We start from the raw sequence: 18,206 nt of genomic DNA on the forward strand, positions 1-18,206 counted from the left end.
TCTGCCATAAAAGGGGTGATGGGGCCTGTGACCACCACCAACAGAAGTTAAAACAAGACAAACATTCTCCTCCTTCCCACCAGGAGAGAGCGCTGGTGTCTCTCACACTTTCTCCTGAGCCAAGCGCACTGAGATGGTTTCCTGCTGGAAACCCGTTGTTGACTTGTTGTTGCTTAGCAACGGGAGAGTGGGCGGGACTTGCCGTGCGCGCCCGTGCGCGTGACCTCCCCGCGGAAGCGGAAGTCCCGGCGGCGCGCGAGTAGGAAGTGGAAAGTCTTGGCGTGGAGATGGCTGCGTTGGCCCCGCTGCCCCCGCTGCCCCCACAGTTCAAGAGCATACAGCATCATCTGAGGACGGCTCAGGAGCATGACAAGCGGGACCCCGTTGTAGCCTATTACTGTGAGTTTTCCCGAGTCGCCGCGGCCTCCCGTCCCTCCCGGGGCCCACACGCCTCTCTCGGGTCCTAGGGGCAGGCCCCGCCTCCTGGCTTCGGACTGGATTTCTAACCTGTGCCCCCTCCTCCCGCGGGGTCCCGACCTTTGCTCTGCCCCCGTGCAGGCCCTGCAAAGGCAAAACTGCAGAAGCACCGTGGTGTCCACCGTCCCTCCTGTTTTAGGCCTATTCCTAAACTGACTCCATGGCCTCGTGAACACTGAAACAGACTGCCCGAAGGTGTTTTTGTTCGTGTTTTGTCTGTGTGCACACACACAAGCCTCTGATCTCCGCCAGGGAAACCTGACAATAACCGGGGTAGCTGAGCGATTGAACTGGAGTAGCGAAGGTGGTGAGCGTCCTAATGACAGTAGCGATGTGGACAAAAGGAATACAAGACTAATTTTGTAAACATAGCCGTAAGTGCAGGTTAATTATGACAAATGCAAACCAGGTCAAAGACTCAGACATGGTTAAGTGGAGAGTATCTGCCCCAACACAAGCGTTTTGAGTTTACCATTCCCGCTTCTGCATCCAAACTGCTCTCTCCCACCAGTGAGAATTTCTCGTCTTAATACTGCGATTTAGACGTTTGGTAGCAACATTCTCGCTTTGGTTGATTGTCATACTTGTAATGTACAGTGGATGCAAAGGAAGCACGGCTTAAAATTGTTCAAACATTTTTCCTTTGCAGTGAAGAGAGTAGTTCTAGTAGTGTTATGTCAATTTTATTTTAGATTCCGTACTCCCACTTTATTGCACATAAGTAACCTGGCAACTGTAAATCTCTTGAAAAGGACTTTTAGAGTTAAGCTCCACATAAGGTGTCCTCTGTTATGACTGTTACTAAAGCTGGCTGAAATCTGATCCTCTGTCACCCTGCTGTAGTCCAGGGGTACCCATTTTCATTTCTCACATGTGCAAGGCCCTTTCGAATCTCCATGTTCTTCACCTGGGAGCATCTACCTTTTATTCTCCACTTGGCAAATTCCAAAAGGTTAAAAATCTAACCCAGATGTCACCTATTCTGTAGTCAGTAAGTTGAATACTCTCTAGGCTTTGCCTCATTTTGTTCAAATCTTACAGTATGATTTCAGTTGAATACTTACCCGGTTCCTCAAGCAGGGACCATTGATCACTCATTCAGCGTGTATTTATATTGAGCTTGTACCTATGTCAAGCGTTACCAGGCACTGTGACTACAGTTCCCCGCATTCCTGGAGTTTGCATGCAGTGGGATGGAGAGATTAAACAATATGATGAGTATATTATGTAGAAGGTTATGGAGAAAGATAAAGCAGGGGAAGAGAATAGGAGTACCAGGAGCAGGGTGGTAGGGAGCGCGGAAGAAATTTCACTTTCAAAGTGGTCCGTTAACTGCTTCAGTGAGTTCATATCTGAGCAAAGACTTGAATGAAAACAGGCTTTGCTCCATCTGGCAAACAGTGTTCTCTTTTCTCCATAGCAGGAATAACATGTACAAAAGCCCTGAGGGGGGGCTGTTGAAGGAGGATCAGGCAGCCATTGTAACTGGAGTGGTTAGACTAGAGTAAGGAGAAAAATGACGTGATGTGGACAAAGAGGTAATCGCTTACAACAATGAAATAGAAGCTATAGTCCATGTCTGAAACTAATCCCTATTCATGGGCTCTGTGTTGTATGCCTTTGTGACTACCCAGGGACCCTTTATTTCCTGTGTCATTATCCTCTCCCTCTCACCATTTCTTTCTAAACTTACCCCAGTTTCCTTCATTTAAAAAATAAGAGAAATTCTCACTGTGACATTCTCCTAAAGTAGCTTTCCTGTGTGCCCAACCTCAAAGATTAGCTTGAAATAACTGCCTGTAGTTGTTTTTACAACCTTATCCCATAGAATCTTATCAGCCCATTGAAATCTGGTTTTCATGCCCATTATTTCACTGAAACTGCGCTCAGCAGGGTCAAGAACAAACATTTTTATTGCTAAATCCAACTTAAAAATATTTTTTAGTGAAACATGCTTATTAAAGAACATATATAGTGGGTGTATGCAATTTAAGGAATAATAAAATGAACATACCCACCATGTTTGATGTTATTAGACTTAAATTTTTGCCAGTCTGGTGGACATGAAATGGTGTGTCATTGGAGCAAAATTTGCAATTCATTGAGTCTTAATGAGATTGAGCATCTTTTCATATGTTAATTAATCATTTGTGATTTCCTATTGAAATATTATTTATTGCTTTTGACCATTCTATTTCACCATATGTGTTAATAATCTAGATATTATTCCTTTGTTGTATGCATTGCAAATGTCTCCTCCTAGTTCATTCCATAAAGTCCTTTGATGTTCAAAAGTTCTTAATTTTAAAATATAGCCAGTTAACCACCCTCTTCCCTCTGATTTGTATTCTGATTTTCTAGTCCTTGGTTTCCTTTTGTGTAAGTAGTACCTTGTTTGAGACTTTGGCATATTATTCTTTATCTATTTTCTCCTGAAATTTTGATTACACATGTGTTGCACTTTCCTTCTTTATTTCTTTGTCTCTTAATGCTTTCAGAGTTTGCATCCCTTTGTCTCTCTGAGCTACATTTGGTGTAATTTCTTTAGGTCTGTGCTCATCTTCATATAGGTATTCTGTAGTATAACCCAGGTATTGTGTTTCTACTTTATTTTTTTATTTCTAGATCTTGTTATCGTTTCTTTTCAAATTGACCTACCCATTTCTGTTAATCTTTTGTTACTATATTTCTTAAACATTCTTACTTCTTTAAATGTTTTAAATATATTTATATTCATATATGCTGTCTGATAATTCCTGTAGCTGCTGTATTCATGGGTATATAACTTGTGCTCTAGGCATGCTGAACCAGTACTTTTCAGACTTCTGTGTGTAAGTAATTCTACAGGAATCCTTTTCCCAATTCTCAACTCCCTGTTTCTTTCTTACAAAACTCCTTTGGCTACAGTAGCAATGCAATGTGCTGCTTTCTCTTTTTCCACATCCGGTTCACAATTGCCATTCTCCTAGTTTAAAGAAGAAAGACATGCTCTTATTAATCATGAGTATGTTTAGGGCAAGTTACCCTGGAGATGAAGGTAGAAAACCTCCAGGTTCCATAAAAAAGAAAAATTTAAATTACTAGTATTAGTGACGCCTCCATTAATTAAGGTATTAGGTAGAGCTTCCTGTCTTTCCCTGTGTCATGTGGAAGAAAATAAGTCAGAGTAAAGAATAAGCTTTTATTCAAAATGCTGGCATGAGAAAAGATGTCAAAGGAACATTCTAATTTGGGAAAGAGGGTGCTATGTTTTATAAATGAAATGGGGAAGTCACCTGAAGTTTGTCAAGATTAATCTCAGAAGATGAGGGAATTGTTCTTAGAGATTAGCAGCTTTTGTTTGATCATTTTGGATTTTATCCAGAGGAGTGGGGAGGGACAGTTTGGGACCAAGGTCCTATGCAACAGGGGTGCGGAGGATTAGCTGTGGGGACAAAGACATGGAAGGACCACACTGGAAAGTTCTCTTATACACATATCTGTTCAGGCTAAAAAAATCAAAATAAAAATACACCCAAACAAACAAAAATATTAGCCAGTATTGCCATGTGTTGAATTCCCCAAATGGTAAAGAGTTTTTGTGAAATGACCTTACCTTTTCATTCTCTCTTCATTATTAAAGAATTTCATTCTTGAGGTAAGGGAGAAAAGTGGCAAAAGAGAAATGCTTACGGGGCCATTGCTTTTTTCATCCAAGTGGCAAGCTCATGTAGGGCTTTGTGACTTATCAAAATTTTAGAGTTGGAATTCAGATGACATGAAGCACATGGAGATATAGGTTAACGTATTTATTCGAATTGGAAAATTAAGTCGTATTTATCTGAAAAAGTAAACCTCATTGACTGATTGGTTTGGCATTAGCATCAGGTTTTGTCTTATGTAATAAGGTAGGCATTCTCCTTTAACTAAATAGCTATATCTTTAACTCTGGGATGTTCTGCTTTTTTTCAGAAATACATTTAAAACAAGTGATAAGCTAACTTATTTATTTGCCAGAGGATGCTGAAATAAATGTTATTTCAGTTTTCACAATCCTGTGTCTGCCTCTGACTGGAAAAAAAAAAGATGAATCTTTGTAAGATCTTTTTTTTTATAAGCTTCCTGGGAATTGGGAAAATGAATGACTTTTCTGATGGGGTGACAGATTCTTTTCTAGTTTTAAAACAAATTTTGAAGGAGACTTAATTGAAATGTCAGCCAAGAGATTATTAAAAACTAGAGTCCCGGTGCATGAAATTCGTGCACTGGGGGTGGGGTGTGGGGTTCCCTCAGCCCAGCCTGCCACTCTCACAGTCCGGGAGCCCTCAGTGGATGTCCTACTGACGGCCACAGTCTAGCAGCAGAGGCTTGGAGCAGGCATCCTGTGTGTGTGTGTGTGTGTGTGAGTGTGTCCGCTGGAGGCCTGCCCCCAGCCGCATTGGAGGCTCAGCAGGCGCTGTGTGTGTGTGTGTGTGTGTGTGTGTGAGTGTGAGTGTGAGTGTCTGTGTCTGCTGGGGGCCTGCCCCCAGCCACACCATGGAGGCTTGGAGCAGGCGCCCCTCTGTGTTGATCTCTCAGCCTCCTGGCCTCCACTGCGTGTTTTTCTCTCCCTTAAGCTGTGGCCAGAGTGGGGTGCTGCCTGCAGGCTGTGCTTTCCTGCTCATGGATCACCGGATCACTGCAGAGACCCGGGGCAGGCCCTGCTGGGTGCTGCCTGTGGGGAACTTTCCTGCTCTGGGATCGCCATGGGATCGGCCCACCTCGGGGTCACCCGCCCTCCTCACTTTCCTGCTCTGGGATGGCCATGGCGAGCTCAGGAGCAGGCCCATCCTGGGGGCGGGCCGCCCTCCGCACTTGCCTGCTCTGGGATCGCTATGGGGTCCCAGCTGGCAGCGGGGCTTAGGCGGCGCATGGGGGTCCCAGCTGGGGCGGGGCTTAGGCCGCACAGGGGGCCCCGGATGGCGTCTAGCACTGGCCAGCCCTGCCTGCAGTATGCAAATTTACATATGGCGCTGATTAGCCAATGGGAAGCATAGCGAAGGTACGGTCAATTACCCTTTTTGTCTTTTATTAGATAGGATAGTACTTGATGATAGGTGATTACAAGGTTTTTAGTCCATACTCAGAAGGAATTTAAAGGATTCAGTGGTTTGCTATGACAGAACTTTCATACTCATCTGCTGCTTTATGTGAATGAATTTTCTCCCATGTTACATTAATAAAAATGAAAGTAGAAACAGAACCAATACTCTAATATGGTTCATTATGACAAATCGTATTGGTTCATAGATAATGCAGTTTAACTCATTATTAAGACTCATTGTAAGATGCATTTCTTTTATTTGTTTGTTTTTTGTTAATTCTCACCCAAGGATACTTTTCTATTGATTTTTAGGAAGAGTAGAAGAGAGAGGGATGTAGAGAGAGAAACATCAATGTGAGAGAAACACATCAATTGGTTGCCTCTTGCATGAGCCCTGACCAGGGCCTGGGCCAGGGAGGAGCCTGCAACCAAGGTACGTGTCCTTGACTAGAATCGAACCCAGGACCCTTTGGTTGTCCACAGGCCGATGTTCTATCCACTGAACCACATCGACTAGGGCATAAGATGCATTTCTAATAAAATTTAGCTTTTATACACTGTGTGGCCAGATTATTATGACCGGCCAGATTATTATGACCACCCCATCAGTACAATGAAGTGAATTAGTTATGCAAATAAGAATAATAAAACCTTGAGAGTATTTGCTTAGGAAGTTTTCAATATTCAGTATTTTTGGAAGTGTTAATGAAGTGTATATAATGATTATTAAGATATATAAAATTAATGTTTGATCAATTATGCATTACAATAAGTATAAAAACTAAATTTCAAAAGGAAAATTTTAACACCTAGCACCTTACCTCACAGGAAATTTTGATTAATTTAAATTTTAGCTTTTGTACACTTTGCAGAGAAGTATGATAAGCAAGTTAGGAATTTTGAGCATACAAATATATGCATTTTTTTAATTGTGTTTATTTTATTTATTTATTTATTTTTGAAGGGAGAGAAAGAGAGAAACAGAAGCATCAATATGAAGGCTGAATATGGATCTGTTACCTCCTGCAGGCCTGTTACTGGGGATTGAACCCGAAACCAGGGCATGTGCCCTGACTGAGAATTGAACCAGCAACCTTTGGTTCATGAGAAGACATTCAATTGGCCAGAGCCATAAATATTTTTTTATGATAAAATTTTATAGGATAAGTAAATGGAAAGATGAGTTAAAATGAAATACAACAGTCTATTTGTGACTTTAAAAAGAGCTTTTTGTGTTTTAAAATAGATTGTGATAGATACCAATTTGCTATATTTTCAGATGAGTATAGTTTTTAGATTTCAATATTTAATGTAGTATATTAGTTACATTTTTTGTACCTATTTAAACATCTGATAGGAAGTAGTAGATGTTAACTTTAAAATGTGTGAAGAGATACTTTTCTATAGTCTTATAGCAAACAAAAATAATGAAGGATAGGTTTGAGCTCTATACTATATTCCTCTCTTTTTCTTTTTTCTCTTTAATGAAGCCAGAAAAATTTTGAGTCCCCATTAAACACGGACACTATATTATAAATATATGTAGTCTATCAGATTTGCTGTTGTAGATAAAGCTAAACCCAGAAAGATTTCTTCCTTTTAAATTTGCTTAATTAACTAAACATGAAGTTTCAAGTTTGGTTTGTAAAAGTTTCCTCTAGGGGGTGACATTGTACAAGGCTTTCCATGACCTTGTATAAATGTTATTTAAGAGCCATTTATTTATATGATCATAGAAAAAGTAAATCCAGTTTTCAGGAAGTTGAAAATATGTATGGTTATTTCAATTCTGGACAACAAGTGAAAGATTATAGTTTTGTTTAAATAAAGGCTAACTATGATGTTAACACATATGGATGTTAGGATTAATAATTAGTTGCCTATTTTTCATTGTTGTTGTTAATCACATAGAAACTGGGTTTTCTAAAGCCAGTCAGACAAGCTTAACTAAGCCAGTAAAAATAAGCTATTTTCTTTTTTGTTAATTTCTAAATCTGTAAGATTAATCAAAACCCAGAGTCCTGTTATCTAAGTACTTACTTTTTTATTAGCCATCTAAGGATTCTTTACTATAGCAATAACAGGTTAATAATTTACAAAAAACACACAGAAAGTTGGACCATTGATTTATCCACTAGCATTTCATTCTTTTAGCTTATATTTGTTTTTGCAAACATATACAAACATGAATTTTATTTTGTAAAAATAGTCATTTTAATAGTTACTCCTTTTTGAGTAAAGTAAATCATTTCATCATTAGGTTCTTTTAACCTGTCCCTAAGATTGAATGGACAGGGTCAGTGGAATTAACTAACTTGTTCTTACCTATCATTTTCTTTTCTTTTGGTACTCATGCATTTTTGGTAAGATTCATTTTTTATGTCAGTTGTGTTTGATTGTTCAGAGTGAAAGCTTACATACTCTTGAGCAGCACAGGTTTATATATAAAAGGCTCAATGTTTGATATTTTTCTGCATTCATTCAATGTATCGTTTTTCTGTGGCTTGGCAAGGTGTGTTGTTTTTTTTAAGTGGTTTTTGTTTTTTACCTCAGTTAGTTGTTATTTCTCTTTGAAAGCACTTGGATTCCATTGTACTTCCACTATGGGATTGTTAGATATTCTTTATTTTCTTTTTAGTAGTTGCTCTAATGTTTACAATAACTTATCACAGCCTACTGTCATGTAATATACCATCTCACATATAAAGTTAAGAACTTTGTTTTCACCTCTCCTGTTCGTTGGTTTTGGTTTCATAATTTTTATTTATACATATGCCACAAAACCTTATTTTTTAAACTTGTTTTAAAGAAATGTATAAAATGAAATAATTTTTAAAAATGTTTTCTCCATAATTACCATTTTCAGCTCTCTTCATTGTTTTGCATAGACCCAAGTTTTAAATCTGGTTGTCACTTTCTTTTGTTTGGAAGAGCTTTATTATACACACACACACACACACACACACACACACACACACACACACACATACATACTAGAAGCCCGGTGCATGACATTCGTACACTGGTGGCAGGGGGTGGGGGATGGGGGGCGGGGTCCCTCAGCCTGGCCTGTGCCCTCTGGCAGGCGGACATCCCCCAAGAGATCCTTAGCGCTGCTGCGGAGGCAGGAGAGGCTCCTGCCACCACTGCTGTGCTTGCCAGCCGTGAGCCCGACTTCTGGCTGAGCAGTGCTCCCCCTGTGGGAGCACACTGACCACCCGGGGGCAGCTCCTGCGTTGAGCATCTGTCCCCTGGTGGTCAGTGCATGTCATAGCAACCAGTCATTCCACCTTTAGGTCGATTTGCATATTAGGGTTTTATTATATAGAATATATATATATATATATATATATATATATATATATATATATATATATATATATATATATTATTGATTTCAGAGAGGAAGGGAGGGAGGGACAGAAACATCAGTGATGAGAGAGAACCACTGATCGACTGCCTCCTGCATGCCTCACACCGGGGACCGAGCCCACAACTCGGACATGTGCCCTGACCAGGAATTGAACCATAACCTCCTGGTTCATAGGTCAGTGGTCAACCACTGAGCGACACCAGCTGGGCAAGAACTTTATAATTTTTTATGAGGCTTGCTGACAATGAATTCTGTTATATTGTGTGAAATTAACATTTATTTTATTTTTATTTTTGAAAGATATTTTTGGTGCATAAAGATTTTACTTTGTATTTTTTTCTTTCAGTTTTTTTTTTGCCACATTTTCCCACCCTTATGGGCGGGGGGGGATCCAGTTACATATGTATTAGAACACTTGATATTTCCCACACCTCAATGAGACTCTAGTTTTGTTCTTCTTTTGTTTTCAATCTGTTTCTCCTTGCTTTTTTTTTTTTTTTTTTTTTTTGAGTAGTTTCTATTGCTGTATTCTGAAGTTCACAAATCTTTTCTTCTGTGGTGTTTAAACTTATCCAGTAAATTTTTTATTTCATATGTTATATTTTTCATCTCTAGAAGTTTCATTTATATTCCTTTGTATGTGTTCTATTTATCTCCTCACTTTATACATGGTTTCCTTTAAAATGTTTTATAATTGTTTCCTAATATTTTAATGTCATCTACTATTTCTGTTATTTTTTTCATTATTTGATCTCATTGGGCTATTGACTTATTTTTCTTTATGGGTTCAAAAGTTTCTACACAAAATGTAATACTAACCATATAGCAAATATTTACAATGTACATATAAATAGTGTAATATATTCAGTTCTATTTATTGGAATACAATTTGCTTTAGACATCAATCTATACCATAATGATTCCTATTTGAGTGCCACATTGATGAACCTATTCAAGTATCACTCTTCACAATTGCTTTTAATGTATGATTTTTGTGTATTTTTATCATGCATTTCATATTTTTATATTCCTCACATATAAACAAGGATGTGTTAGAATGTTAATGTTTAGATTTTATGGAACTTTGAATTACACATACCTTCAGGATTAGTAAATGTCACCAAATGCCTCACATGAAATTAAAATTGAGTTGGAAAGTATTTAATCCTTTTGCAAATATGCCTCATTACTCATCTTCAAATAATATTTATTCATTAAAATAAACACATTTCCTTGATGAAATGAATCAAATATATTTCTTTATACGTGATTTTAGCTACACATTTATGCTGCTTTAGTAGGTAATTTCCATATTAGACATTAATTTTTCATCATGCTGCTGCTACAATGAGTTACTTGTCTTGAATAGAGTTAGTTCTATATGAATGTGATTCTTTTTTCCATCCCTATGGCAAAAAGATCTTTATTAATTTTCATAAGTAGATTTTAAGTTCTTTTCGCTTTTATTCCATTTACAGAATGCGTCTTATGATACATTTTCTGTACTTAAGACTTGTAAACCACATAAGATATTTAAGAATGTAAAGGCAGCCCAATTTTTGTCCTAAATCTTTCCGATTCTGAGATGATCCATTTCTTCATTTAAAAGTGTTACTGTATAATAATGTTCTTGTAATTGCAAAGACTAAATATGCATGTAAACCAAGAAAAAAATGCATTTGGAAAAACCAGTAACTATGTTGTCATTACAGTGTATTTCAGGAATCAGCCATCTGTACTGAGGTTAACCTTTAAAGGACAAGAAGCTGGTATTTGTTGATCATGGTTTTGATGATAGCAAAATGGGAATTATTTGATTTTTGCCTCAAAGGAGATAGACAGATAGACTGACTCCGCCATTTTTATTGTAAGCAACAGTAGAAATGAAGAGTAATAAATCTGAAACTGAAAATTGTGCTTTTTATATAGGAATACATTTCTTGTACAAGGTAGCAAGAAAATGCTGGATAAATTTTCTGCATGTCTGCTTAATGGTTAAGTTCTGAGATGACTGCCACTAAACCCAAGGTGAACCTAGGAATCAACCTCATTTCATATGATCTGGGCCATTACCTGTTCTTGATAGCCATTTATCCCCAAAGTTGGTCTACCAAGTGGCTAACTGCACTCTGGATGGTAGGATTCACATAGTGTTCACTACTGTGGTTAGAAAATAAGGAGAAAGACCTGGGAAATGAAACTGTCAGTACTGTATTTCATGTGAGTACAGAACTAATGTTATCATGTTCTACCATGTTGGTCAGTATTGTATATAGATAACAAATAATCTCTCAAATTTTGTGTCTTTTTGGGTCACTTTGTTTTTAATGATATTCAAGTTCTTTGAGATAGTCATTTGGGAGGTTGGGAAGGTGGGTATTAAACTTATTTGATAATTATGATCTTTATAATGATGCTAATATGCCAGTGGTCTCTGCGGTTTGCATGTAGATATAGAGGGAAAAAATAGATGGCTTTATATATGAGCGTGCTTTTACCAGAGGGATGTAAAAAATGATTCAGGGATAGGAGGAGATAGGATAGTAATGTTCTAGAAAAATATACTGTAAATTCAAAGCTGGTTGTAGAAGGACATTGAAGATGAGAAGACTATCATGAAGAAGTAGGGAGATACCAGTGAACTGGAAGCCTGTTGTAAGAGGCATAGTTGAATGTTGGAAAAAGGGATATTGTGTTTATGAGTGTTTGATCTACTGATTTTGGAAGTTTGTGATGGTAAATTAATAATGGAATGGCTGGCATGTAAGGGAGAGTAGATAGAATTACTGGAGATCAGGGTCAGTAAGAATTGAGAACATGGTACTGGGTAAGCATTAGAATTAGATTTGCTTTCTAATAACAGGAAACCCCCCCCCCACCTCCACCCCCCAAAAAAATGACTAAGTAAAATACAATTTACTTCCTCATTTAAAAGAAAGTTTGGTATTGGCAGTACCCAGTGCCAGTATGCAAATTCCATGAAGTCATTAGGGAATCACATTCAATTTCAAATCTAAAACCAGCATGTGGTTACCATTTCCAAGGTTGCTTGTGTCCAAGACGTCCCTGGAGTTTCAGTCATCCCATTTTTATTCCAGGCAGTAGAGAAGAGAATAGGGAGAGAGTCAGTCAGATCTTTCTCCTGCTATCATTTTCTGTTTAAAGGTGACTTTACAGAAGTCTCTCCCAACAATTTCTGGTTGAATGATATTAGTCTTAGTTACATGGCCATAGTTTGCTTTGAGGAATCCTGGGAAATGTACTATTTTGGCTGAGTACATTACAACTCCCTAATAATGTAGGGGTCTTGTTAGTAAGGAAGATGGGAAGAATAGATGTGAAAAGGCAGTTTGCAGTCTCTACCACAAACAAGTATTATCTGTGTGAATAGGGGTTATGATGGAAAAATAAGGAGGTTCATAGGTGATTACAAGCATAATAAGATCAAGTGGAGGAGGGTAGCATGAGCCCTAGACCAGCATGTTTAGAAGACATTGAGAAAATACTGGAACGTAAATAGCAGGGGGGTACAAGGAGAAAACCGGTTATACCTGCCAATCCTGACATAGGAGGAATGTAAGAGAATTAAAAATTCTGGAGAGGACTGCAAATGATTCAAGTGACATTCAGGTTTTAGTTAAAACAAAAAGAGAGAGAAGGAATCCGAGGAGATGATTATGAAGCAGTTCCAAGGGATACAGTAGAAGAAATGGGGTCTTGGGGAAGGGTATGGATTAGGTTGGGGCAAGAAAATACCATTTATACTTGAGAGAAGTGAGAATGCAGTGAAATGTGTTTCTTAACGTTTTGGTCACCTATCCAGATGAGTTAATTTTTTTAATATGCCTCAATTTATATTTTAACAATTTCTATTCTTAACTTAAAAAAGCCTTCCACTTAAAAATAAAGAGTAATAACACTTAAAAATTTCTTAGAAAATTTTGGTAATACAGTAAGACACAGTAAGATTAAATTTGGGGAAGAACAATTTATATCAATTATAGATATCATATAGGCTAGGGGACTGTCTAGGGCGGGGGGATAAAATGGATACATATGTAATACCGTTTGTAATACTTTAAGCAATTAAAAAAAAAAAAAGAAACATCAGCAAAAAAAAAAAAAAAAAAGGAGACTAGAGGCCTGATGCATGAAAATTCATGCACGGGGGGGGGGGGGTCCTTCAGCCTAGCCTGTGCCCTCTCACAGTCCAGGACCCCTCGGGGGATGTCCAACTGATGGCTTAAGCTGGCAGTCAGACATCCCTCTGGCAGCCCAGGAGCCCTCGGGGGATATCCGACTAATGGCTTAGGCCTTCTCCCAAGCTGCTAGTTGGACATCCTTAGCTCTGTCACGGTGCACATTATAGCCACCAGATGTTCCCGGTAGTTCCACTGTTAGGGTCAATTTGCATATTACCCTTTTATTACATAGGATGACATTTGATCTGAGATCCCAGCAAAATCAAATAGGCAGGAAACATAAAAAGTTAAATTACCTATATTAAAGAAGGAACACAGATCTTAAGTGCCAATAACTTGGGAAATGCAAGTTAAAAAGTTATATTTGAAATATTAAACCATAAAAATAACTAGAAATATTGTACAACTGGATATCAAGTCCTTGCAAATAACTTTCCAAGCTTACAACTGATAGGGGAAAACAATAATAGCTTTGAATACATAAGTATTTGAAGCCTCTGTGTTTTAAAACAACATGCAAAAATTGAAAGACCACATAGTATTTGCAGCCTATATGTTTATCTAAAGAGCTCATGATGCATTAAAAAAATAAAATAAATGCAACAAAAATGCTGGAAGAAAATACCTAACAGCTTAAAAAGAAGTCTTGGGGAGTTCAGTTCATTTTAAGGAAAAAAGCTCACTAAAACAGGCATAGAACTTAAAAGAAATATGGTTTAAAAAGGGGAGGGCATTCAACCAAGCTTTAAAAAGCCTGGTGGAATGGGGGAATTGATTTTTAAAACCTAATAGGTATAAGGGGAAAAGGACCAAGACAACTTGCTAAAGAAACATGACTAGTTAAAAGAAGGAGAAAAGAAAGAAAACTTGGTCACATTTGTGATTAAAGCAATGGATACTTAAACGAAAACATGCTTTTCTGCATTTTAAAGTAGCATATGTCTGTTTTTGTGTCCACGTGACATCCAGTGCTGGATCCTGTGCAGTGAAAATGAAACACCATGTTTTTTCACTGTGTGGCAGTATATATCTGTACAGTACTTATGGAACTCAATTTTTTTCCCCCTCTTGTTAATCCCTAGATGGATAAAACCCTTAAATTTGATTTGTAGAAGTAAATATAATAATAAATTAAACCTTAAACTCTAAACCTAAGCATGAAAATGTAGTTCCTTCCGATAAAGTTTTTAAATTAAAAACACACAGAATATATACAGTAGTGTGTGTATATTAATACATATTTTAAAGATGGTATGCTCAGGTAGACATAATTGAACTGAAAATCCTGAGAGTACCAAGCCATGTTATAAACTAGTAAATAAAGCAGTGATAGACCCACTAGGCTAGGGAAGCAAGATGGACAGTATACAGAATTGGAAACTTAATATATGATAATGAATGATAAAAATGGCATTTAAATCAGTGGGGCAAAATGAGCTATTCTCTTATCTATTCAGAAAATGTTTATTGAAGGCCAAGTACTAGCCTGGATGCCAGGGATACACCAGCAAACCAAATAGATTAAAATTGCGGTCATCATGTTTAAATTCTAGTTGGAGTAGTAGAGACAGGATAAATAAATAGAAGATGATTACACGCCGAAGAGTAAAGTAAAACAGGGAATGAGGATAGTGTTCACAAGATTCCATTTGGGGGAAAAAAGACATTATGTTCCTATTTCATACTCTATAAAGAACAGCCAGAAGCCAATTTGTTAAAAAGCAAATAACCCAATAGAAAATTTAGTGGAAGTTTTTTCTTTTATTTTGATACACTGGAGGCCCTGTGCACGAAACTAGGATTCCTAGGCCTGGCCGCCGATCAGGGCCGATCAGGGCCTTCCGGCTGCTGTCTGGGACCTTCCTTTGTTCCGTGCACCCCCCCTGGTGGTCAGCGCTCGTCATAGCGAGTGATCGAACTCCTGGTCGAACTCCCAAGGGGACACTGCATATTTTATTTCTAAGTTTAGCCTTTAGATAGATAGATAGATAGATAGATAGATAGATAGATAGATAGATAGATAGTCCTAATTCATAAAGGAGAATATAGGGCTATCCAGTAAATATCTAACCCCTATTTAGTAGTCAGGAAAATGTAAAACCAGTGAGATACCACTTTCAATTCAGATTGACAGGAAGTTTAGTAATAACAGTTCTTTATGAGTTTGAGGGAAATGAATGCTTTTATATATTGCAGGTATAACTGCATGTTAGTGTAGTAACCTGTTTTGGAGGACAGTTCAAGAGTAGCTTTCAAAGTGAAAAAGGTACACATGCTATGACCCAGGAATCCCACTTCTTGATATTTACCTCAGGGAACTTGAATGTATACACAAAAAAGGTATGATAGGGCAACATGATTTATAATAATTAAAATCTGCAAACAACCTAAATGTGCTTTAGTTAAAATGATGTGTCCATACTGTGGAGCACTATAGCATGAACATAGACCTCCAAAACATATTGTTGAATGTAAGAGTAAATTACAGATGATATATGTACACACCAGTGATAACAATTGCCACTAACCTATTCACAGCTCTTACCATTGGAAAAGCTATTAGAGAGGTTGTTAGCTTTAGCTTTATCTCTAATGTTTTCATTAATTCTTTTAGAGTGAGTATATTTTTATATGTGTACATAAAAATAGTTAAAACAGTTCTTTTTATTAGCCTCAACTTAAATCACATTTCCCATCATTCCAGCCCATATTGTATATTTTATCAACATCACTTATCTGATACTTGGCACATGGTTCTCTACATATGGGTTATTTTTCTGAGTAACCCAACTAACCAATTAAATTATAGGTCCCTTTGACAGTTTAGAACAGCCGTGGGCAAACTATGTTTGAAATGAATAAAACTATTGAAAAAAAAGACCGTACCCTTTTATGTAATGATGTTTACTTTGAATTTATATTAGTTCACACAAACACTCCATCCATGCTTTTGTTCCAGCCCTCCGGTCCAGTTTAAAAACCCATTGTGGCCCTTAAGTCAAAAAGTTTGCCCACCCCTGTTTTAGAACCTAGTCTTTTTTTTTTTTTTTTTTAAATGCCAAAAGAGAATGCCTTACTTGCTAACAATTTGTTAGAATAATATTTTGTGTTCTTTATATTTGTAATTAAGATTCCTAGTAAATCGGAGTTTTATTTCTAAGTTTACTTAAATGTTAAATGATTTATTCGATGAAACATTTTAAAAATTCAGTCAACAAAAGATGTTAAAAATTAAATTATTTAAATTATTTTCCTTTATTTTAGGTCGTTTATATGCGATGCAAACTGGAATGAAGATTGATAGTAAAACTCCTGAATGTCGTAAATTTTTATCAAAGCTAATGGATCAGTTAGAAACTGTGAGTTAAACAGAATTTATTTTCTGGTTAATGTTTAAAATGCTATTTTATTTCATTTGTGTAGTTTTTTCCCTTGGCAGTAATCAGCAGTGTCATTATAGCTGATGAAAACATAGGCAGCAGTGGCATTCTATTGCCTCTATTGGCCTTGCACGTCTAACACTGCTTCTATAAGTGCAGGAAAAATTACAGTATTTTTTGGAGGATGAGGTTATATGGCAGGAAGGAGAATGTGTCTTACACATAGTGATATATTTGTGAAATTCATCTTTAACAGACATTTTATGTAGAATATACCCCTATTAATTTCTCAGTATAACAATAACCTTATATAATAAAAGCCCAGCGATCATAATGCCAGAACGACCGCTCGACCAGTACTATGAGGTGCACTGACCACCTCTCCCCAGCCAGCAGGCTCCTATCACTGGATGGCAAACGGGAAACCGGGGTGGGTGGCGGGGGATGCGGGCGGCACCAGGCCAAGGCCCCCGCCCCACTGGTTGCCCCACACACAGGCCGACCTGCGGCGGGGGTTGGGCCAGCGAGCAAGCAGGACTGGCCAACCTATTGGTCTCTCCCCACTGGCCATCAGGCTCCCATTGACCAGTGGCATACTGGGAACCCGGGTGGGTGGCGGCGGAGGGCGGGGCCAGCTGCCAGCAGCTGGGGAAGATGACCCTGATCGCAGGCTAGGCCTAGGGACCATACCCGCGCATGATTTCATGCGCCGGGCCTCTAGTAGGTAAAATAATAGCTTTTGGATAACACAAAACTCAGTTCTTTATGATAAGCAAAGTGTAAAATCACATTTATAAAGTGACTCATCAGGATTTATTAGTATCTAAATTAAATAATAAGTAGAGTGAGTTTATTCCATGGTGAGAGCACATCTACCTAATAAAATGTTTATATCACATTTTGAAAACTTTTAGTATATTTTTGCTGCTGGATATTTTAAACTTTTTTCTAGAATTAAATCTGCCTCTAGAATTAATATAGAATTAAATGATGTCACAGTTTGGATATAGTAATTAGTATTACATTCAGGCTTTTTCTATTTTTGTTTAGGATAATCATAGCTAAAAATGTCCTTAAATTTCAACATTAAATCCCTCTGGACATTAAATTATTTTGTTGAGAGTATTTACTTCATTGATTTTATGGAAAATCCTGAAGCCTTTTTTAAATATAATTTTTTATTTTATAATGTCTTTGATAAAAGCAGTTTTAAAACAGTAGTATGGTGCTAAGATATAATATTCCAGAAGGTCATTTATTTCAGTGTGACCGTCTGAGTATAATGTAGGAATTAAGTTTGATTTTTAAATACTTTAAATTATTATATGCTTAGGAAAGGGATATACTGACTGGAAATTTACGCAGTTTTAAATTGTATTGATTTGAGGTTTCTGCTTTTCTAAATTTAAAAAACTTATAATCCAATTCCAAGTTTTTCATCTATACCTTACTTAGGATAAGACCTCCCTTTTTATACATGGGCTCTGAAAGATACCATTTTAGGATATAGTGATCCTTTTTAGTATTTTTTTATTTGATAAGAAATTGAAATGGGAATAAATTGAAATTTTAACTTATATGATTAGGAAATAAATTTTAATTTCATTTCAGGATACCTGATTGTACATTGGATAATATATTATTTTGAAATATTTGATGCTTTAAAGTAGCTAATTGGATGTGTTATCTTTCTATTCTTGGTTATTTTGATT

The 18,206-nt window shown here is 37.3% G+C and overlaps 1 protein-coding gene across 3 annotated transcripts in view; it reads left to right on the forward strand.

Annotated features, from left to right (window-relative positions):
* Positions 1 to 232: 232 nt before the first annotated feature.
* Positions 233 to 18,206, forward strand: part of VTA1 (vesicle trafficking 1) — a 45,982-nt gene continuing 28,008 nt past the window's right edge. Inside the window, exons 1-3 of one of the 3 annotated variants that reach the window (XM_059700515.1) lie at positions 263 to 399; positions 5,852 to 5,972; positions 16,379 to 16,473. In XM_059700515.1, coding sequence (XP_059556498.1) covers positions 5,927 to 5,972; positions 16,379 to 16,473 — 141 coding nt within the window. In that variant the 5' untranslated portion in view covers positions 263 to 399; positions 5,852 to 5,926. Of the gene's footprint in view, positions 400 to 631; positions 785 to 5,851; positions 5,973 to 16,378; positions 16,474 to 18,206 lie in introns of those variants that run through there. The other 2 variants (XM_059700514.1, XM_059700516.1) reach the window with 2 other exon arrangements.

The sequence above is a fragment of the Myotis daubentonii genome, chromosome 6 (genome assembly GCF_963259705.1).
Source record: "Myotis daubentonii chromosome 6, mMyoDau2.1, whole genome shotgun sequence".
Lineage (NCBI taxonomy): Eukaryota > Metazoa > Chordata > Mammalia > Chiroptera > Vespertilionidae > Myotis > Myotis daubentonii.